General features: G+C 46.2%; 1 protein-coding gene across 1 annotated transcript in view; it reads left to right on the top strand.

Moving 5' to 3' along the window:
* The window catches only part of PGBD5 (piggyBac transposable element derived 5), a 100038-nt gene that overhangs the window by 56861 nt on the left and 19295 nt on the right, over positions 1 to 23882 (top strand). The window contains exons 2-3 of the mRNA XM_053607315.1: positions 1299 to 1726; positions 7345 to 7479. Coding sequence (XP_053463290.1) covers positions 1299 to 1726; positions 7345 to 7479 — 563 coding nt within the window. The remainder of the gene's footprint in view (positions 1 to 1298; positions 1727 to 7344; positions 7480 to 23882) is intronic.

The raw sequence follows: 23882 nt of genomic DNA, 5'->3' as shown, positions 1-23882 counted from the left end.
TATGTGGTCTGTAGTCAACATATGTTCCATAAATGCTGATCTGCAGAGAAGAGGGGACGGGCAGGGAAATGTTTTGTGGAGCACAAATGTGTGTGTGCGTGTGTGTAAAAGGGCTGTCTGGAAAGTATCCAGCCATGCATGTCTCTGTTTTTCATATTACGTGGCTGGATGCTTTCTGGGCAGGCTGTGTGTATGTTTATTCAGGGCTACATTAGTCAAAAATCGTGAGGTTTTATCCCTTTGGTGAAATGATGTAAATTAGCCCCTTAAGATTTATTCCCTAGGAAGGTTTAAGTTACCACACAGGGAATGCTTAATAAAAATCGCTCGTTTTCCTGCTTGGACTTTTCTGGCTCCAAGTGGTAGAAAGCATTTAACTGTAAACACATAAGAAAGTGAGAGCTGGGGAACTGTGGCTAAGCCCCATGTTAGAATGTCCTGTGTCTTTGCTTCTCCTCCCTGCCTGTTCTCTCCCATGACCTGTTCTCTGTAGATCAGTATTTATGGAATGTGTCAGATGCTTGGGAACCTGAGCTCTGCCTATGTGAGGAGGAGGCAGCTGGTGCACGGAGGCCTCTGTCAGGGGACTGCATGCTGGCACACCTTTTTAAAATAGATTTATGTTGATTTTTATATTTTATACATCTATACAGTATGTTTTTAAATATATGTATGTATTTTTATAGGTATACGTGTATTTGTATAGTTAGCTAGAGACCCTTTTTCCCCTCACATGTGTGGAAAGACCTGGCAGGCAGTGCTCCTAATTTATATGTATAGTATGTGTATTAGTATGTGTATTTTGAAGTATGTATCGATGTGTGCATTTATTTAGGTTATATAGTCTAAATATGCACATTTGCGTTGCGTTATATCTCTAGCCATGCCTTGGCTTATGCCCTGTGTGAGTCACCCCAGACAGACAGACGGTGCTGCATTGGTTCTTGAGGGCAGGCACTCCACAAGCCTTTGGCCCCCAGAGTACTATTCCTCTGACTCAACGAGAAGACCCTGGCTGCCCCTGAGCTGCAGGTGTCAGGGGTGTTTGTCCCCTTGGCATTTGGGAGAAGCAGTACCCAGGTAGGACAGGGCAGAGAGAGTTGGCTGCCACTCCAGAACACAGGGGATGCGGGACCCCGCGGGACCCAGTGGCAGCATGTGGCTGAGTGCCTTCTTGAAAGGTGAAAGGGAAGGCAGGGGGCACTGGATGCAGGCCCAGCTTGGAGGAATGCACCTGTGCTCTGCTGAGTCGGCCATGTGGCTGCCCTTGTAAGTGCTCTGCCTTCTTTGGGTTTCAGGTCCAACCCGAAAGATGTCTCCCAGTGCCAGTGCCATGGACTTCTTCCAGCTATTTGTCCCAGACAACGTCCTCAAGAATATGGTGGTGCAAACGAACATGTATGCCAAGAAGTTCCAGGAGAGGTTTGGGAGTGACGGGGCCTGGACAGAGGTGACCCTAGCGGAGATGAAAGCATTCCTGGGCTACATGATTTCCACCAGCATCTCCCATTGTGAGTCCGTCCTCAGCATCTGGAGCGGCGGCTTCTATAGCAACCGGAGCCTCGCCCTGGTCATGAGCCAGGCCCGCTTCGAGAAGATCCTCAAGTACTTCCACGTTGTGGCCTTCCGCTCTAGCCAGTCCACACATGGCCTCTACAAGGTCCAGCCCTTCCTTGACTCCCTGCAGTATGGTTTCGACACTGCCTTCAGGCCTTCCCAGACCCAGGTGAGGCTGCATGGTGGGTTGCCCTCGGGCTCGTCCCATGGCCTTGCCATAGCTGTGGCACGACGTGGGGGTGTCTTTTCCTGCCCTGCCTGTCCTCTGAAGTTGCTTTGCAGTCACCTCTGCTATTTATTCTTCCATTGCATCAACCCATAAAATCTAAATTAGATCAGAGGGTGTTAACAGTAATAACTGCATCCCACAGACAGTCAGAATTCAGTCCTTTTGCTTTGAGATAGAATTTTAGAGATTCCTTTTGCTCAGAGATAGAATTTCTTCCTATCCTTCCTCCTCTTTAATTACACTTTCTTTCAGGGTTCTGTTTTGCTCAGACTAATGTTAGATTTCTAACTGTATTCTCTGAGCATGTTCTCCCCTGCAGCTAGTGAGTCAGAGCTTGAAACCTCCCGGGTGGCAGAGAGCATGAGCCTGGAATTGAAATTGTTTCCCAGGTAATGGGTCACTTGTGTGCTTTTGGACGAGGGTTTAGAAGAGCCCCAGCTTTGCTGTTAGGGTCCCCCTACACCTTCCCCAGCCTCCTCAACGCTCCAGAAGGTGGCTCTGGCTATTTTTAGCTCCCTCTGCCTGTACCTGTGGCAGTCACACCACTTGGCAGTCACACCGAGGCAAGGTGGAATTCCAGAAGCTTCCTCAAAGTTGCTCTACTGGTCCAGTAAACTGAGGAGCTGGTTAATTTCTAGAAATTTCTCTAATCCAAAGCAGGAAGTTCTTAGCCCACATTAGCCCAATTTCTTTCGGCCTATGCTGCCTGAATAAAAAAGTGTACTTTTTTTTTTTAACTTATACGTTTAAAAGCCCATCTGTCTATCTGTTTGCCTTGTGCTTTTCTTTCTAAGTAAAACTCCTATCCTTTCTGATGCTCCCCAACTCTGTGTGGCACCTTCTTCCCCACTCAGCTAAAGACAACTGGGGTTCTATGGAGGAAGGGATTGCCCTGTTTAAGTCTGTGGGAGCCTTTGAATGATTTCTGAATAGTTCTCCCTGCTGGTGGGTGAACCTCCCAGGCTTTTCATGACTTGCAGGTGTTTGCATCATCGTTTCTGGCCTTGGAATGCTTTTTCCCCTCCTCTCTGCTTTGCAGGGTTACCCCATCTCTAGGGCCCAGTGTAAGGTCCACACGGATCTCCCGTTGAATTCTCCCCACCATTTATATGGGGTAGCCAAACCCCAGTGTGTCTCATCTACCTACCTGTGTATCACTTACCTGCCTAACAAGAGCTGGAGATTTTGGGGGGACATGAGCCCTGCCCTATAACAGGCCCTGTGGTGCCAAGGACAAGCCTGGGCACTTTATCTTTTGTTTCCCTGAATACTTGCCTGATGGTACAGGAACCAGCTGTTGGCTGGACACAAGGCAAAAAAAAATCCTACCCTGACCATCCTTGAGTGCATACATTCAAAAAGCTGCTGCTAAAGGCTCTGGTCTCACTGTGCCTCAGCGTCAGCCAGCTCCTTGGGTGGCTGCTGTTTAATAGCCTGGAGACAGGGTTGCTGACAGTCCTGCTGGGCAGGCCTTACCCATGGTTACACTCACATATGTTGAGTGTCTTTATTGTGTGTGTGTCCTGAGTCACAATGCCAGGTAGCTGTAAATTCAAGACGCTCGCCACACCTCCCTGGCACAATGGCATTCTGAGTTTGTGGGCTCTCCCTCTGCAGCCCTCAGTCACAGGGGCCCCAAGAAGAGGCCCAGCCACATCCCTGAGCCAGACTGGGCAGGCAGCTCTGCGGGTGAGTGGGTGGATATCTGGGGAAGTGATTCTGTCCTCCTTATTTCCGTGGCTCAATTGGGTGTGCTGGGAGAAACTGGAGAAGTGGGCATCATCTGTTGCTGTGCACATCTGTGCCTGGCGTCCAGCCCATGAGGCTCAGGGGTGGCGCCTGAGAGGTGGCTCAGTGGGGGGGTTTGGGGGGGCTCCAGTCATCCAGTTTTCTCTAAATCCCCCCATTTTTTATTTCTCCTTTTTTACTTTGTATTTAATTTTTATTTTACCATTGTACTTGCAAAGTTGTGTTTTCTTTTTGCTACCATTTTCTACTCAGTGTTTCCACCCTGTGTTGGTCAGGATCCCAGCAAGAAACAAATGCCATGCTCTAGGAGGGCAGATGGGGAGAAGAGAGCACAGAGGCTGTTGCCAGCAGTGTGATCGGAGCAAGGGGAATTAGGAGGGTGGTGCATCACCAGGTAGGCTGCAGTGGGGAGCTGTCACCTCTAGGCCAGGGGGAGGGAGGGAGCCACCTGGGAGCAGAAAAGGCTACAGCCTGGGGAGGGGCATTGGGGCCAGGAGGCAGAAAGCCAGGCACAGATCCCCTCACCTCACTCTTACTCTGTGACCTTTGCTGAGGCTGCTCTCTTGAACCCTAAGTCAAAAGTTAGAGGCAAAGGCGCCTGATGGGGCAGTTTATAAGCCATGGCAGGGGTGAGGGAGAGTAGCAGACCTCAGGATGAACAGCACATACTGAGTGTACCCCATCAGCCTAGAGCACCAGGCCTGTAGACCAGCACTGCCAGTAGGTGGGCAACAGGGTAAACCAAAGGATATGAATCATGACTGCAGAGTATGATTGGGTGTTTGATGCATGTGACTAGGCCTTCATAGGTCCTGGAGCTTCTTCCTGCATGTCACTGGGCCGCTTCCTTTCCCAGAGCAGCACCCTGTCTGCTGAAGAGCCAGTAGGCTGGGCTGAGCCTTCCCCTGGCTGCCGGCATCAGGCACTTCATGCCTGGCTCTTCTCTGCCCCTTAGAGAAGGAAGAGGGTTTTTGTCTTGATCCTTGATCGGAGAAGTTAGAAGTGCTAAAGATTTCCTGGTTTCCCTGCTTTACCCCTCTTTTTGGCCTCTGGAACATTCAATTCAAAGAGAAGTGGTACTTTACTTGTAAGTTGCCATTGGCTGCCTGTGAGCGTCAAGGTCCCCGGAGAGTCTGCATTTCCACCTGGTGACACCAGTTGAGATGATTCTTTCCCCGTGGCTCTCACTGGATATGTATGGCTGGATTTGCCCCAAACTCCCAGGGGCTCCTCTGCCCTGTCCTCTTACACAGTCACTCTGTACTCCACCCCAGACACATACAGGGCACACTCACCTAACAGACTTAGCACTCTGCCCTGCAATCCCCAGAACCTTTTTATTCCGTGACCCTTTGGTATGAGTTCAGTTTTACAAAGTCTTCAGAGAACTCCAAGAATCTAACAGTAACCAAAGCAGCTACACTCACACGTGTGTTTACATTAGTACAAAATGGGAAGATGCTACATTTCCTCAAAAGTAGAGCCAGATCAATTGAAATATTTTGTGGAAGGATTATACAAACAAATAAATAGATGTTTTGTCTTTCCCTTATCTTACGTACCATTTGCCACAGCCCAGAATAGCTTGTCATACACAGAAGAGGACTCGGAACATATAGCTGGGTAACAGAGAAGCACTGACCAGCCTACAGTCTTAAGGAGACTGAAGTGGTTTATCTGGAGTTTTCAGAGCTTTGAGGAGAGTGCTGCTCTGAGTGCTGCATTCAGGAACAAGCCATTCACAGTTCATGTGACAGTGATAGAAAAGGGAGAAAAAAATTATTGAGGGTTAGAAATGCCTACTGACCTTTTTGCTTTGATGAGGCATGTAATTAAATTTGCAACTGATGGTCTGTCCAGTGAATGGAGCCGAGGTGTGTTCTATTTCTGGAGAGGAGGATGGGAGAAGGCAGTTTACTATGGCCTCAGAGGGAAGAGTCGGCTGTGTGTCTCTGGTAGGGATAATTGGGCAGGGAAGGACCTCTTTTCCCTTCCCTTCCACTCCCATTCCCTCTCCATGTGTGGGGCTTGTCTGTTTCACTGGACTTGCTCCAAATGGGACTTTGTATGTTTTATAAGTTACCAAGAACCAGCAAGTGCAAAAAGCCAGACATGAGGTTCCTGGGAGGCACTGTAGCAGGCCAGCTCCCTAGCTCTCACCTTCCTATGCATGAGACAGGGACGTGTAATGTCCCCAAGCTGCTAACAGTAAAATCTAAAGGGGGGCAGGTATGCACAACTAAGACCAAACCATACAGCTATTACTTTTTAAAAATGGAACTGGAAGTATCATTAATAGAAGAATGGAAGGACACTGTCCACATCACAGATGGTAAGTATCACCCTCTACTGTGTCTTGGAAGGTCCCGTTCTGACATCACCTGGGAGCTTGCAGGAAATTCACAATCTCAGGCCCCGTCCCAAACCTACTAGATCAGAATCCACTTTTTAGCAAGATCCCCAGGTGATTAGTCTGACGTTCAAACTTTTTCTGTGAATGGCCACGTAGTATTTTAGACTTTGTATGGGCTGTATGATTTCGGTTGCATCTTGTCGATTCTGTCATTGTAGCCCCCAAACAGTGACAGATAATATGTAAACAAACATGACAGTGTTCCAATAAAACTTTATTGACAAAACAGGTAGTAGGCCAGAGTAGGCTGTATTTACTGACTTCTGATCTAGACATCATGTAGAGTTCTTGGAATCATGTGGTTTCTTACTTCAGTTAACCACAGACATATACTCTACTTTATAATTAAGCTTGCAATAGGATTAGGTGGGGGAAGGTAAGGTAGCACGTTCCTAAACTTTACCAGAAAATTTCGCCAAAAAGCTTTAGCTTAAAGAAATAAAACTTTGACCAGCCCTTATTTTTTATTTTGCCATTTGTTTTTAGTTTGTTCTCTTGTCATTAAAAAAGTCACATAACCATGTTATTGAGAAGTTGAAGCAGATGAGATAAGTTTAAAATTGCCCTGGCAGAGGGATGATGATTGGTGGGATTACACCTGCAGTGCATCTTACAAGGGTACATATGAAACTTAGTAAATGTAGAATATAAATGTCTTAACACAATAACTAAGAAAATGCCAGGAAGGCTATGTTAACTAGTGTGATGAGAATATGTCAAAGGGTCTATAAAACTAGTTTATGGTGCCCCATGATTAATGTGCACAGCTATGATTTAATAAAAATGTGCGCAGCTATGATTTAATAAAAAAAAAAAAAATACCCTGTCAGAAAGGGCATGACAGCCTAGGCGTTGTGTCACAGCGAGGCAGCAGGGAGCTGGATCAGCTGCTGAATGATTTTTGAAAAGAGTAAGTTCAGTCTGGGAAAAGGAGGTTGTGGGCTGACAGAGCCGTCATGAAAACCTTTTTAAAAGTATGTTTTCTTTGCTATTTCTCTCCAGCAAAAGTCAGATCAATAGGCTTCCATTAGATATAAGTACATTTGGAATCAGGGAGGGAAAAAACTTTTTTAGCAGTTGGAGTTGTCAGTCAGTGGAAAGGGATTACTTGGAAAAAAATAGGTGTCCCCACTGGACATGTCAGCCAAAGGACCCCTGCCAGAGACCCTCCACCAAGAGAGGGTCAGGACTCAGTGCCATAGGTTAGTAATAATAACAACCATAATTTCCCTAGGCATAGTATCTGCCGTATGTCACGGCCTGTGCAAAGTTCCTGGCATATAGTGTCTTACTGAATCTTCCCTGCAATATTAGTGTGATGATGATATTACCCTTTTATAGGGAAGGAGAGCAGGAGCAGAGAGGCAAAGGGACTCTGCTTTTCCCCTCCTTGTAGGTGCTACATGAACCCCTGATTGATGAGGACCCTGTGTTCATTGCCACGTGCACAGAGCGGGAGCTGAGGAAGAGGAAAAAGCGGAAATTCAGCCTCTGGGTCAGACAGTGTTCTTCCACTGGCTTCATCATCCAGGTGAGCCCTGGGCTGGGCCCAAGAGGGTCAGGGAAGGCGGTCAGGAGGCCTTGGGGTCATTTGGGAGCCAAGAACTTATTTACTTATCCTTTGCACTGGGTGTTATGGCCTACCCAGATGTTTTAGTGGAGGCTGGGGCTAGGCCACTCCATGCTCTACTCCCCCACCCCACCCCCCACTTCCCAGGGCAGCAGGGTATAAACCCTGGAGAGGCCCCTCTCATGATTGGTCATGCCCCTGCACATTCCTTCCCCACACTCCAGCCCACCTAGGTGAATGACGCATCAAGGATCAGGCCCTGGCAGTATCAGCCAGAGGGATCACCCAAATAGTGGGTCATTAGTGGGCCATACTATCTCGCTGGAAGCTGACCCTCTAGACTGTGGACTTGTGGCTTTGAGATTAGGGCCTAGAAGTCTCACACCTCCCGGGTGTCTGCCTTGCCTTCTGGTTTCCAGGATGCCTCCTGAAGCCCCTGACAGCCAGCCATGACATTAGCTTTCGTCCAGGGCATGTGCCTGGATCATTGGCCCCTTGGGGCAGCAAGGCAGACTTGGGCATGTGTCTCAGAAGAGGTAACTGATGCATCAGATGTTGAGCTGTGGGGAATCTGTAGGGTACCCAATAGCCAAAGGGAAGGGCAAGACCAGAATGGGGAACCTGAGTGACATCTCTCTGCCTGGGCTGGTTTCTCTGCATGCTGCTCGGAGACAGGTATCTAGTCTCATGGGATAGGCCAGCAGCCCTGTGGTAACAGCTGCCCCTGCTGGCAGCCCCAGGGCCCTTTCCACAGGGTTTTTGCACTTCCCTCTTTCCTTGAGCTGGAGAAGGATTCGCAGTAAGAGCATCTCCTCCCATGTCTACTCCCAGCAGGGAGTGCATGCACTCTGGGTCACCTCCCTCGCAGCCCTACCCCAGCCTGTACTGGGTCACCTCCCTGGTAGCCCCAGCCTCACCTGCATGGCAGAAGGCCTTCAGGTTGGGCTGGGGCCAGGATCTTCCACTGGACCCTGGGGCTCTGCTTGAGCACATGCTTTGGGAATGAACCAGAGTAGATATGTCCCAGAGCAGGGTTCACTCCCTCCCGCTGTATAGCCTGAGCCCCTATCCCCTTGCATTCTCCAGGGCCTATGCCACTTCTGTGGTATCTATTGCAGTGATACCCCTGTAGGGTACAAGTGTATCAGGTTCACTTTATATAAATCTTACCCAGGAGGTGTTCCTCTATTCCTTCAGTAAATAGTCATTAAATCCTGTTACCTGCAAGCACTGTGCTGAGGTGTGCAGATGTAGCCCTGCCATCCTAGAGATCTGCCTGAGTTGCTTTGCATTAAACATTTGCCTTTGGGTTCTGGGTGCCTCTGGCACTGTGTCCTTTTACTCCAGAGTTGGCAACGAGCTAGAAATCATGTCCAGTATTGGGGTGGGGGGCATGAGTCTGTCTCTCTTTACATACAGGTCCTTCCTCAGTTTTATAAAATCTATAAAACCCTCACCTATAAAATAAGAAATTTCCTTTTATTGCCAAAGCCCTGTGATTCTAGGAGGCTTTGTGGCAGTGTGAAGGTTTGCTTTTAAAGACAGAATTAAAGCTGACAGCTCCTGATAGTCTAGCATCCAGCATCACCAGGGGCAGCTCAGAAGCACCGAGGGAAGGGAGCAGTTTCCCTCCAGTGACGGGGCTGTCTTGCCGCCCCTTTCCCTCTCTTTGCTCCTGGGCACTGGCAGGGAAAGGACATCTCTATGAGGAGCCACGAGACAGTTAGACACCACAAGGCCTGGGGATAGTTGTCTTTTTAGTGTTCTCCCTTTTCTTGGTTCTCTAGCTGTCAATCCTGGTTTGACAGCTTTTGAAGATCAGCAGCCTGGCAGATGCAACCGTGGGGCAAAACAGTACCTTATAGTATGAGGGCTTGCAAACCTACAGCTCTTCTGTCATCACCACAGACTTGGGAGATGTGAGGCTAGGTGGCATTTACCATTTCTCATGTCAGGCGGCTTAGGCTTGCAGAGGTTATCTGCAACCTAGCAGGACCCTGTCTCACTTTTTTTTTTTGAGACAGAGTCTTACTTTGTCACCCCCAGTAGGTGCTGTCACGTCATAGCTCACAGCAACCTCAAACTCTTGGGATTAAGTGATTCTCTTGCCTCAGCCTCCCTCAGCCTCCCTGGTAGTTGAGACTACAGGCACCCACCACAACGCCCGGCTAATTTTTAGAGATGGGGTCTTCCTCTTGCTCAGGCTGGTCTCCAACTCCTGAGCTCAAACAATCTCCCCACCTTGGCCTCCCAGAATGCTAGAATTACAGGCATAAGCCACTGTGTCTGGCCTCTGTTTCACTTTTTAAAAGTTTTTTTAAAATAATTTTCAAAAGAAGAACCCCAATATATTTCAATATTTTAATAGATTTACTTCTCTAGCCATTTGGAGGGAAATGTTAGAATCTGAACTCAATGCTTCTTGTCCACTGGGGTCCCCAAGCTACTTCCTCTGTCCTCCGTCCCCTGAATGCATGAACAATCCCAGTTTACGCCACTACTTGCTGGGCGAAATTAGCTATTCCTGCCTATTCCCTGGGTCTTAGTTTCCTTCTCTAAAAACTGAAGGGATAGGATTAGGTGCCCAGACAGGTCCTTGCTGCTGTGAGAGTCTGTCACTGTCTTTGTGAGTGTGGCACGGGGGGTGGTATACATGAGGATATTTTCTATTGTAGTCTGTCTGTCGGATTGTTGGGCTCTTCTGAATGACTCCCCTCTGGAGAAGTGCAGTTGCTGACTAGCTGTGTTAGTGGCCCTTTGCCATTCTCCCATGGGTCATGGGTGGCAGCTTCTGCCCCACCTTCTTGTAGTGCTGAGATTGACTGTGTGTTTGCTTTGGTCCATGGGATGCAGTGGAGCATAAAGAGATTGGAAGGGTCACAGGCATGGTTGTCCTCCTTTGGGTTCTCTGTCTTGGCTGTGAGAAAATGCCCAGGTGACATCACCTCAGTTCTGAAAACCCATAAGCTTAGTAAAAGTTTAAAGATGCTATGGTTGGTTGATGTGCGCCCTGAAACACCCAGGGGCCTAGCAGTTACAGTCTGCACAACTGAGCAGGTAACTTTCTTCAGCTACTTTCTGTTGTGCACCAAGATAATATCCTGAAAGGGCACTGGTGTGTTTCAGGAGAGCCCAAGGTCTTGCTGTGGCATTGTAACTTCATCCTGCTGAGACTCTAAACTTTTGGCTGGCCCAACTGTGTTCTTATGAAGTAGGATCAGAGTGAGAGTTAGAAGATTCTAATTCCACTTAGAAGATTCTAAATCAAGGGTTAAGTGAGCAAAGGAAATTCCACATTGCTCAGTGGTCCCAGAAAATGTCAGCAGGAGAGCTGAACAGGAGCTCAATATAGCCAGTTCATCTGGCTGATTCTTGGACATGGTGAATTTATTCCCATGAAGGAATCTGGATGAGAAGGAGGGAAACTGAAAGATGGACAAAGATAATGATGATTATGGTGTTTAGGGGATTTCTGATGTCATAGCTGGTGTAGTGCCCTATGCCTAGAACCCATCTACTTGGGAGGCTGAGATGGAAGTACCACTTGAGCCCAGGAGTTTGACACCACCCTGGTCAACATGGCAAGACCCTATCTCTCTCTCTCTTTTTTTTTAACTTAAAAGAGTTTTAAGAAGAACTGCAGTTTACAAGGTCTAACGAAAGTTCTTGAACTTGTCCTAGATAAAGAGCTATTATGTACCTCATTGCTGAATATCACTGTGGTCATCTTTGAAGCTATGTCCTGATGTCAGCACCTAGTCCACCCTTCAAACAATTTTTCTAGAACTCTTTTTTTCTAGAACTCCTAGAACTCTTTTTCTGGAGTGACCATCAGAGCTAGTGTACAGTACACAAAAACACACACTAGTGAACACGCAGCCAGACACTACCATGTTGATAGGAACACAGCTGATATACCAATGTTATGAAACCTTATTGAGTTGTTTGTACAGTGCTACCAACATAAGCACATGGTGGCAAGTTCACGAACTTAATTATCAAACCATGAGAGCTCTGATGGTCATTCCAGAAAAAGAATTCCAAAATTGCTTTGATGGGCGGACTAGGCACTGGCATCAGTGCATAACTTCCCAAGGGGAGTAGTTTGAAAGGACCGTAGTGACACTCAGCAAGGAGAAGTACTTTTTCTAGAATGAATTCACAAAATCAATTGTCATACCTCATATTTCATTATTTTTATAGGTTTGATGCTCCTGAATTCATGTGAAAGAAATCTTAGAATCAGATGAATCAAAGAAATCTTAGAATCAGATAAAAATCTAGTGATTTAAGTAAGATTATAGAAAGGTATATGATAGGATGGAAGGGAGGAGGTGATTGACTGCCACTCAGAAAATTGAGAGGTTAATATCTTTCATTTCTGAGAATGCAAAAAGCAGGAAGTAAGAAGTTCAAGGAGAAAGAAGCACTCAGATGAGAGCAGACACAGCTTGGGGGCTGCATAGTGTGAGTCAGGTGGTCCCACAGATGTCCTCTGGTCTGTGGTGGTACCCCCATCTGTCCTTACAGCCCTCTTCCAAGGTCCTGTCCTGAGGAATACAGCTGTTCTGGTTTTTGTGGTAGTAGCACATGTGCTGTGAGTTGTTTCATTTTAACTGTTGCCAAGTTCATGGTTCAGTGGCATTAAGTAGATAGCATTGCTGTGCACACCACTGTCCATTTCCAGAGCTGTTCATCGTCTCTTAGCCAGGGGAGGGGACACTAACACCCGAACAGTGGGTGTCCCCAGAGGGAAGGCCTTCTAGATGCGCTGTCTGTGCTGAGTGGCTCAGGGAAGGACTGCCCCAGAGGGAAGGCCCTTCTAGATGCGCTGTCTGTGCTGAGGGGCTCAGGGAAGGACTGCCCCAGAGGGAAGGCCCTTCTAGATGCGCTGTCTGTGCTGAGGGGCTCAAGGAAGGACTGCCCCAGAGGGAAGGCCCTTCAAGATGCGCTGTCTGTGCTGAGGGGCTCAGGGAAGGACTGCCCCAGAGGGAAGCCCTTCTAGATGCGCTGTCTGTGCTGAGGGGCTCAGGGAAGGACTGCCCCAGAGGGAAGGCCCTTCTAGATGCGCTGTCTGTGCTGAGGGGCTCAGGGGAGGAGTGCCCCCGAGCTTGGGTCCAGTCCAAAGCTTGGTGCCATGTCTATCCCAGAGCTCATCCCGTTGCCCTGGGTCAGGCTGGCTGATCCCCAGCGGCTCCAAGTGTTGTGCCTCTGGGGCTCCCTGGGAGGACAGACGAGTGGGAGATGGCACCTGTACTCCCCAGCCCTACCCAGCCCTAGGCCCTGTGGCTGTCTGTCCACGTCCAGTAGGAGCAGCGCTCAGTCACTGGTAGTGTTCTTAAGCTAGGGCTCTCTGGCAGGGTACAGGGGTGACTGTGAGTGGCTGTTCTTTACATCCTGCCTCACCTACTTTCCTTGATTTGCCTCCTTGACACCAGTAAGGCCTGTGGGTGGGCCTCATCCAGTCAGTTGAAGCCTTCAGGGGAATGAATGATGCCCTACCTCCACCTCAGGGAGGGACCGTTCAGCCAGCAGGTGGCCACATCTCTTCCTTGGGTCCTGCCCCAGCCTGCTGGCCTTCCTGCAAAGTTTGCATTTGCCAGCCCCATATCTTCCTCCCCCTCCCTGGCCCCGCCCCCATACATGTCCTAGTACACATATGAATATAAACACACCATTTCTTCCATATGTTGGGTGACACCTGAGCTCCTATTTGCTTTTTGAGTTGGGTTTGGGTCACTGCTGACCACCCAGGATTCATTGTTGCTTTCTAGATCCTGAGTTCTTCCTGTCCATTTATTTATTTATTTATTTATTTATTATAAGACTAGGAGTCTAACACAGATCCCTATTTTCAAGGATTTACAAAATAGATGAAAAGGTAAGCTCTGTACATTTCAATCTAGCTGTGCACTGCTTTGTTAATCAGACCTTATTGGAGTTAGCCTTGCACTTGGCACCCAAGACCCAAAGATAAATAAATGGAGCCCACACTACCTCTCTAGTAGGACAGATAAACACATTAAAAATATTCATCAAAACGGCATGACAGGTGTGATCCCAGAGGTGTGTGTCCAGTGTGATTCAGGGCCCCAGAGCCTACACGACAAGGTGTGTGGTATACCGAGGGAAACAGCCATGAACCGTGAGTCCTCACCACAGACCAGGTACCAAAACACAAATACTCAGAATCACATGGCCCTTTGGGAAGTATGTCGTTGGCCTCATACTATACATGGGAAAATCAGAGCACCCAGAGACAGAGTAATTCACCCCAAATTGCAAGACTAGTAGGCAGTGAGCAGAGGGCTGGCTCTCCCCACATACACACAGCCCTCTACTCTGCCCGTGTGATGCCCCAGGGCTCCACCCAGTCCTGCCACCCCTGGCTTGCGCATTGAATGTGTGGATGCCTACTAGAGTGTTTGTGTGGGTCTCCTGTGAAGTGTCTGCTCCGGGAGGTCAGGGTGACCCAAGTGCTGCATCCACGGTGGGAGAACTAGTAGGTGGATGGCAGCCCGGTTCTTCTCTTACATGCCCCGGCCCCGGCGTGCACCTCAGTAACCTGGTGCAGGAACTGAGGCTCCCTGACTCCTGGTCCTAACAGCCACCAGTAGAGACCAGAGGGAGCAGGCAGGGAATCATTTGTGAAGGGGGTTCTGGAAATCTGGAGGCATGTCTGCTCCCTGGTACTCTTTGAGGCCACAACTAACACCTTTTCTGACATGTTGCTGCCATTTTCAGACTAAATGCTTATGGAGCACTTGGGGGAGAGTACAGATGCTTCTCAGATCTCTGTGGGGCTGTATCCCGATAACCCACTGAAGTTGAGATGACGAAGTAGAAAGTGCATTGACACAACTGGCCTGCCAAGCACCCCATGCAGCCCAACCTGTTCTGACGCCTGGCGCGCTCTCCTCAATACACAGCGGAGCATGGTCCCCTGTGGCACTGGGCTGTAGGGTGCAGGGTGTTCCTCCTTCTGACAGGGGCTGACTGGGAGCTGCCATGCACTGCTCTGTCTAGCATTGTAAGAGAGTATCTCACCACATTGCTAGCGAGGGTGAAAATCACACTTCAAAAATGTATGGTTTCTAATTGAACACATATCACTTTTACACTATCGTAAAGTCAAGAAATTTTAAGTGAACCCTTGGTAAGTCAGGGACTCTTGGGCTTGTTTTGTGTCAACAGGTCTGCTGGGAACTGACCCCAACCACAGCACACCCTGCAAATATGCAGAGGGTGTGAGAGCAGGGAAGCCAGCCAAGGTTCCACTCCTGTGCCCTCACCTGCAGGCTCCCCTGTGAGCAGGGGAGGAGTAAAGGGAGAAACTCACAAAGAAGGGGAAACTTGGGGTGCTGGGGGAAGTCATGTGCTTGGGAGGTGGCAGTTCCTTAGTTCAAGATGTCAAGGTTGCTCAGCCCAGAAGCTTGTGTCATTCTGTGGTTGAGCAAGAGCCTGTCCCTTAACAGCCTGCTTCTCAGGCTCCACAGTGCCTGGGAGATGGAGAAGTCAGTGAGGAAAACTGGCCAATAGATGAGTTAATGTTCTGTCGACCTTTGGTGATTAATAGAGCCCTGAGATTCTTTGAGGGAGAAAAAAATGCTAATTTTTAAAAATGTTCTAAAAGAGCAGATTTCCATGGCACTCTACCAAGGGTGACAAAATGAGATGCTGTTTCAAAAAAAAGGCTAAAAATTTTAAATAAAAATATTCCTCCCTCCTTTAAAATAAATAAATAAATAAATAAATAAAGTAACAGATTTATCCTGTTTGATCATGTTGGGTTAGGCTCCTGCTCCACAGTGTGAGACCAGAGTTCCCAGCAAGGGCTTTTGGCAGGTAGGTGAGCACCAAGAAGGAGCTGGCAGAGGAACCAATGCCGGGAGGTGCCCAGAGGTGACCTGTCTTCTGGAGGTTGGGAGGCTGCTGTATCATGGAGAGAGAGAGAACAATTTCTAGTGACAACAAGCGTTCTCAGTACAGGAAGGACAACATGCTCTGGACGTGGGTGGGCTTTAGAAGCAAGAACTTTCAAGATGGAAACTCCCAAGCAAAAGGACTCCAGCTTCCTGCATCCATGCACATCATGAAACGGGTTCAGGCAGACTCCCGGGACCATCTGTGAGGGGTGCTCAGGGGGTCTACATACCCTGTGTTGCTGAACTAACTGATGTGGAAGCCCCATCCCACAGGCACATCTGTGGATCATGGCAGCTTCTGACGTTCAGGAAGGAATGATCAACGTGGACCTTGCCATGTGCCAGGCTCTGTGCTTCAGCCCTGCATGCGCTTCATTTACTTTGTCCTCACACAGCCTTCCCAGGAGGTGATGTCACTGTCTCTGCTTCCCAGTGAGGAGACTGAGTCCCTGGCCTGGAGTCCCATGTGTAGAGCAGTAGCCCCAAGTAAGCCCATCCTCCTGACCACGTGTCTGCATCGTCTCCCAGAGGAGAGAACTTCTCCCATTTTAGGTGAAAGCCAGACGTCTCTTTCTCATCTAGCTTGATTGTTGCTATATCTAGCAGCAGTTGTCACTAGTAGCTCTTCTTCTGAGACATTTTTTTTTTTTTTATGTAGAGGGAATTTAAGGGAGTTGCACTGAAGTTGTTTTCCCCCCTTATTTGGCTTTTAGTCTATTTCCACACTAAGTGAAGGGAAGCCTCTCTCCTGACCAGTCACTGCTAGCTTTTAGAGCCTGCTGACAATGCACTCACCACAGTGAGTCTTGAGCAAGATCACCAGCCCCTAATACATGGTGTCTGTGTCCCCACATACACTCTATAGTGACAGTGGCGCAACCTGACCTCTTCATTTTGAGAGAAGTGGAGCCGTTGGTCAAGGCCAGCATAGCTGGACAAGGTTTTCTCCAGTTCTCTGTTTAAGATAGTCAGGACGGTACCCAGACTGCAGCAGGAACAGTGTTGTGGGAGGAAGTGAGCTGATGGATTGTGATGACCACATTCCCTCAGTTACATCAGCTTGGGAAGTGGGGGGAATTGTTGAACTAGGTCCAGCCTCAGGGTATTACTGCTGTAATCTGTATTACCTGAGATGCCTTTTGTTGTAATGCCAGTGTAATATATACAACATTAGTAATAACATCCTGGGCCAGAGTTTAATACCTCATATAAACTTTTATCACTATTTTCCTAGATGTATATACTTAAAAATTAAGAAATCACAGGAGATTCTCTTTCAGGTCGGGTCCGACCGGGCCCAGCCGGTCTGCCAGCGCCCAGCAGACTGAGGGAGAGAGAGAGAGAGAAAGAGAAGGGGAGGAGGAGGAGAATTCAGGGAGTAGAAGCTGGGGAGCCCTGCTGCGCCACAGACAATTTCTAAAGACTTGGTGAAGAAAGGAAAGCTGTCAGAAAGGCTGCAATACCATTATATTCAGGCCCGGGCTGGGTTTGAACCGATCAACCCTGGAGCATGTGGCTGGCACCCTAACCACTAAGCTATGGGTACCCAACCAATTTGTGGATAAAAGATCTAAATCTAAGGCATGAATTAATAAAAATCCTTTGAAGAAAGTGTGGGGAAGACACTTGATATTGGCCTGGGGAAAGAATTTATGAAGATGACTTCCATGGCAGTTGCAACAACAATAAAAATAAACAAATGGGACTTAATTAAACTGAAAAAGCTTTTGTACAGCTAAGGAAACAGCAACCAAACCAAATAGGTAACCATCAGAATGGGAAAAGATATTTCCATATTATGAATCGGGCAAAAGCTTAATAAGTAGAATCTACACAGAACTCAAATAAAGCAAAAACAACAGCAACAAAAAGCCAACAATGGGATAGTGAGATGAACAGAACCTTTTCTAAAGAAGACAGACATGAATTGCTAACAAGCATTTGAATCTCCGAAGAGGTTAATGCTGTGTTTCCACCATCTCAGTTGAAGGAGAACTTAGCTGGTCGCTATTTTTTGATTTTCTTCAATTCTTACTTGCTACCCAGAGTTATATTTGGAGAACTCTATCGTACTGACTCTGATGTCATCTTTGACCTATAACAAGAACATGAATTTTCAAGTGTCAACTGGATTTGTGGGCCAGTAAAACTCTCCCTGAAAGACAGGTTGATAGGGGGTAGAGACAAGATGGCTGACTGAAGCCAGCTTTCCACAGAGGCTCCCATCCAGAAGGAGAGTTAAAGGACAGAAATTTAGCAAGTAACCTGGCAGATTTGAGCTGCACCAAGAGCAAAGGTTGAAGAACGCACATCAACCCCGCTGAGGTGAGCTGCGACCCCAAGGATACAAACAAAAGATACAAAATCCATCACCAAGCGGACGGGAGTCCCCTCCCCCATGAGAACAGCTGGGAGTGCCCCACAAACAAAAAGCAAAGTTCAAAGGTCCTCCCACTACACTCCATGGGAGAGACCCTCTAAAAACTGGACCTACCTTCCCTACTAGGGTGCCACGGCGTTCTCCTGCCAGGCATAAAACTGTATATAGTCTCTACCTGCAACTCTAGCTCCCAGCACTCCCCTCCACTCTCACTTCGAGGTCTGGAGGCCTGTCCCCCAGGAGTCCAGATTCTTGGGTGATTTCTTGAGGGGTGTGGACAGTGCCTAAACTGTAGCTGTTCAGTGCTGACTCTGGGGCACGGGAGCACAGAGAGGACGGTCAGCTGAGAGGGACCCACACTGGAGCAGCAGTGCCCTGAGGCGCACAGCAGCAGCATCTTTTAGCAATAATACGGCTCACTCCCGGATATTCTGAAGCCACACCCCCCGTCTCCCTGGGCAACCAGAGGAGGCCAGGCATCAACTCACGTGGAAATCACCACGGAACAGATCTGGAAACGCAGGCTCCATGAGTAAAGGGTTTGCCAGAGGCTATACCGACCTAGGTGGAGCGCAGGGACTAGAAACACACTCACAGGCCCCGGAAGTTCCCAGGGTGGGGCTGATCCAGAGGACCACTTTACTGTGCCTAAGACACACCTGGCCCTCAGGGGATTGTCATCCTATAGACAAAGGAAGGCAGCAGGCTAGAACTGACAAGTAACCAAATATAAACCTGCAGGAGCGAAGACAGGGCCTGAGGCACAGGCTCTGGGAACTCAAAACAGCTTCTCTTCTGCAGGGGAATTTACCAGGGGCAGAAACAAAGTCCCACAAAGTTGTTCTGTTCTTCTGTCAGTAACATCAATCAGGGGCGGGGCTGGAACTGAGTGAACACCCCCCCCCCCAGCCTCCTTCAAGCACCCGAGGTTGTCAGGCCTCACCTCTTCCTGCTAGATAGAGGCAGAGCGCAGTGGCCTGGCTGAGCAGAAATAGATTTCCTTGTGATTCAGGCAGATGCAAACCCCTAGAGTATCTGTTCCCTACAGGCAACTGGATCAGCCAACTGTGGGGCTATCAGTGACTGGGTGTGACAGAGGTGCAAGGTGGGGAAGGAGGCATCGACCTTCCCAGACTGATCTATTTGCTGGGTGGCTCCTCCAGACTCCACACAGCACCTGGAGCAAGCCATATCAGAGTAGTCATCAGACCCCTATGATCCAGTTGCCAGAGACCTTTTAAACTCTCCCACCTGAGACAGGTGATGACTGAGACAACTGATTTGGACCTTTTGAACTGAGCCAATCGCCCGAGAACTATTTAGGTGGTGCCCTGGATGTGTGGTTGTAGGAAGGTTTGATTTTCCTTTTCCAATTGTTGCCCGTGGAGCATGGGGTGACTTAATTGCTGGTATTTCTCCACAGCTGAGACTTCAATCCAGAGTAACTGTTTCACTAGGGTCAAACAGAAACCAGCTGCAAACAAGACAGAACCACTTAGTCCCACCACATAGAACAGGTCCCCAGTTTCTCAGGCCATAGCACTGTATGGGTCCTAGACAAAGCTCCAGGAGAAAGAATCAAACAGTGTAAAACAATCATGGGGCAGAATCACTGGAACAACTCTGGTAACATGAATAACCAGAATAGATCAACCCCCCACAAGGAAAGATAATGGCAGATATAACTGAAGATCCCATTCATAAATAGCTGGCTGCGATGTCAGAAACCAAACCAGCTCTTCAGGATATTTTCAGACCTGTCCTCCATAATGACCAGCCCAATCGTCTACCAGAAAAGTAAACACACTCAGAAACTTTTGATCAAACCCCAACTTCCACAGTGGCAAAAGGCTTAAAAATGTCCACTGGACTTTCGAAAAACAATACCCAAAATTTTACCAGACTTATCAATATTCTCCTTTAATGTGAACAGCTTAAACTGTCCTCTAAAGTGACACAGGTTAGCTGACTGGATACAAAAACTCAGGTCAGATATTTATTGCATACAAGAGTCACATCTTACCTTAAAAGACAAATACAGACTCAGGGTGAAAGGATGGTCATCCATATTTCAGGCAAATGGTAATCAGCTGTTGCAATTTTATTTGCAGATACAATAGGCTTTAAACCACAAAAGTAAAGAAGGATAAGAATGGTCACTTCATATTTGTTAAGGGTAATACTCAATATGATGAGATTTCAATTATTAATATCTATGCACCCAACCAGAATGCACCTCAGTTTATAAGAGAAACTCTAACAGACATGAGCAACTTGATTTCCTCCAGCTCCATAATAGTTGGAGATTTCAACACTCCTTTGGCAGTGTTGGATCGATCCTCCAATAAGAAGCTGAGCAAAGATATTTTAGATTTAAACCTAACCATCCAACATTTGGATTTAGCAGACATCTACAGAACATTTCATCCCAACAAAACTGAATCCACATACTTCTCATCAGCCCACGGAACATACTCCAAAATCCATCACATCTTAGGTCACAAGTCTAAACTCAGTAAATTTAAAGGAATAGAAATTATTCCTTGCATCTTTTTGGACCACCATGGAATAAAAGTTGAACTCAATAACAACAAGAATCTGCATACTCATACAAAAGCATGGAAGTTCAATAACCTTATGCTGAATGATAGCTGGGTCAGAGATGAAATTAAGAAGGAAATTACCAATTTTTTGGAACAAAACGACAATGAAGACATGAATTATCAGAATCTCTGGGATACGGCAAATGCAGTCCTAAGAGGGAAATTGATACCACTGGAAGCGTTCCTCAAGAGAACAAAAAGAGAGGAAGTTAACACCTTAATGGGACATCTCAAGCAACTGGAAAAGGAAGAACATGCCAACCCCAAACCCAGTAGAAGAAAAGAAATAACCAAAATTAGAGCAGAACTCAATGAAATTGAAAACAAAAGAATTATACAACAGATCAATAAATCAAAAAGTTGGTTTTTTGAAAAGGTCAGTAAAGTAGATAAACCTTTGGCTAACCTAATCAGGAAAAAAAGAGTAAAATCTCTAATCTCATCAATCAGAAACGATAAAAATGAAATAACAGCAGACTCCTCAGAAATTCAAAAAATCCATAATGAATATCATAAGAAACTTTATTCTCAGAAATATGAAAATCTGAAGGAAATTGACCAATACTTGGAAGCACGTCACCTTCCAAGACTTAGCCAGAATCAAGTGAAAATGTTGAACAGGCCCATATGAAGTTCTGAAATAGCATCAACCATACAAAACCTTCCTAAAAAGAAAAGCCCGGGATCAGATGGCTTCACATCAGAATTCTACCAAACCTTTAAAGAGGAATTAGTACCTATATTACTCAACCTGTTCCAAAATGTAGAAAAAGAAGGAAGACTACCCAACACGTTCCATGAAGCAAACATCACCCTGATCCCCAAACCAGGAAAAGACCCAACAAGAACAGAAAATTATAGACCAATATCACTAATGAATATAGATACAAAAATATTCAACAAGATCCTAACAAACAGAATCCAGCAACACATCAAACAAATTGTACATCATGACCAAGTTGGTTTTGTCCCAGGGTCTCAAGGCTGGTTCAATATCCATAAATCTATAAGTATAATTCAGCACATAAACAAATTAAAAAACAAAGACCATATGATTCTCTCAATTGATGCAGAAAAAGCTTTTGATAATATCCAGCATCCCTTTATGATCAGAACACTTAAAAAAATTGTAGAGAAGGGACATTTCTTAAACTGAAAGAGGCCATCTACAGCAAATCCACAGCCAATATCGTATTGAATGGAGTTAAATTAAAATCATTTCCACTCAGATCAGGAACCAGACAAGGGTGCCCATTGTCTCCACTGCTCTTTAACATTGTAATGGAAGTTTTAGCCACCGCAATTAGGGAAGAAAAGGCGATCAAGGGTATCCATATAGGGTCAGAAGAGATCAAACTTTCGCTCTTTGCAGATGATATGATTGTATATCTGGAAAACACCAGGGATTCTACTACAAAATTCTTCGAAGTGATCAAGATACAGAAGTGTCTCAGGTTACAAAATCAACACTCATAAATCAGTAGCCTTTATATATACCAACAATAGCCAAGCTGAAAAAACAATTAAGGACTCTATTCCCTTCACAGTAGTGCCAAAGAAGATGAAATATTTGGGAGTTTATCTAACAAAGGACGGGAAAGTTCTCTATAAAAAGAACTATGAAACTCTAAGAAAAGAAATAGCTGTAAATGTTAACAAATGGAAAAACATACCATGCTCATGGCTGGGAAGAGTCAACATTGTTAAAATGTCCATACTGCCCAAAGCAATACATAATTTTAATGCAATCCCTTTTAAAGATCTTGAAAAAACAACACTTCGTTTTATATGGAATCAGAAAAAACCTCGAATAGCCAAGACATTACTCAGAAATAAAATCAAAGCAGGAGGAATCATGCTACCAGACCTCAGACTATACTATAAATTGACAGTGATTAAAACAACATGGTACTGGCACAAAAACAGAGAAGTAGATGTCTGGAGCAGAATAGAGAACCAAGAGATGAATCCAGCTACTTACCATTATTTGATTTTTGACAAGACAATTAAAAACATTCAGTGGGGGAAAGATTTCCTATTTAACAAATGGTGCTGGGTGAACTTGCTGGCAACCTGTAGAAGACTGAAACCGGACCCACACCTTTCACCATTAACTAAGATAGACTCTCACTGGATTAAAGATTTAAACCTAAGACATGAAACTATAAAAATACTAGAAGAGATTGCAGGGAAAACTCTTGAAGAAATCCGTCTGGGCAAGTATTTTATGAGGAGGACCCCCGGGCAGTTGAAGCAACTTCAAAAATACACTATTGGGACCTGATCAAACTAAAAAGCTTCTGCACAGCTAAGAACACAGTAAGTAAAGCAAGCAAACAGCCCTCAGAATGGGAGAAGATATTTGCAGTTTATGTCTCCGACAAAGGTTCAATAACCAGAATCCACAGAGAACTGAAACGTATAAACAAGAAAAGAACAAATGATCCCATCTCAGGTTGGGCAAGAGACTTGAAGAGAAACTTCTCTGAAGAAGACAGACGCATGACCTGCACACATGAAAAAATGCTCATCATCTTTAATCATCAGAGAAATGCAAATCAAAACTACTTTGAGATACCATCTAACTCCAGTAAGATTAGCCCATATCACAAAATCCCAAGACCAGAAATGTTGGCGCGGATGTGGAGAAAAGGGAACACTTCTACACTGCTGGTGGGAATGCAAATTAATACATTCCTTTTGTAAAGATGTTTGGAGAACACTTAGAGATCTAAAAATAGACCTGCCATTCAATCCTATAATTCCTCTGCTGGGCATATACCCATAAGACCAAAAATCACATCATAACAAAGATATTTGTACCAGAACATTTATTGCAGCCCAATTCATAATAGCTAAGTCATGGAAAAAGCCCAAGTGCCCCTCAATCCACGAATGGATTAATAAATTGTGGTATATGTACACCATGGAATATTATGCAGCCTTAAAGAAAGATGGAGACTTTACCTCTTTCATGTTTACATGGATGGAGCTGGAACATATTCTTCTTAGTAAAGTATCTCAAGAATGGAAGAAAAAGTATCCAATGTACTCAACCCTACTACAAAAGTAATTTATGGCTTTCATATGAAAGCTATAACCCAGTTACAACCTAAGAATACGGGGAAGGGGGAGGATGGGCAGAGGGAGGGTGATTGGTGGGATTACACCTGCAGTGCATCTTATAAGGGTACATGTGAAACTTAGTAAATGTAGAATGTAAATGTCTTAACACAATAACTAAGAAAATGCCAGGAAGGCTATGTTAACCAGTGTGATGAAAATGTGTCAAATGGTCTATAAAACCAGTGTATGGTGCCCCATGATCACATTAATGTACACAGCTGTGATTTAATAAAAAAAAGAAAAGAAAGAAATCACAGGAGCAAGAAAAGATTTTTTGTTTTTTGGAGTTTTTGGCTAGGGCTGGGTTTGAACCTGCCACCTCCAACATAT

This window comes from Nycticebus coucang, chromosome 10, assembly GCF_027406575.1.
Source record: "Nycticebus coucang isolate mNycCou1 chromosome 10, mNycCou1.pri, whole genome shotgun sequence".
NCBI lineage: Eukaryota > Metazoa > Chordata > Mammalia > Primates > Lorisidae > Nycticebus > Nycticebus coucang.
This window is presented reverse-complemented; position numbering and strand designations above follow the sequence as displayed.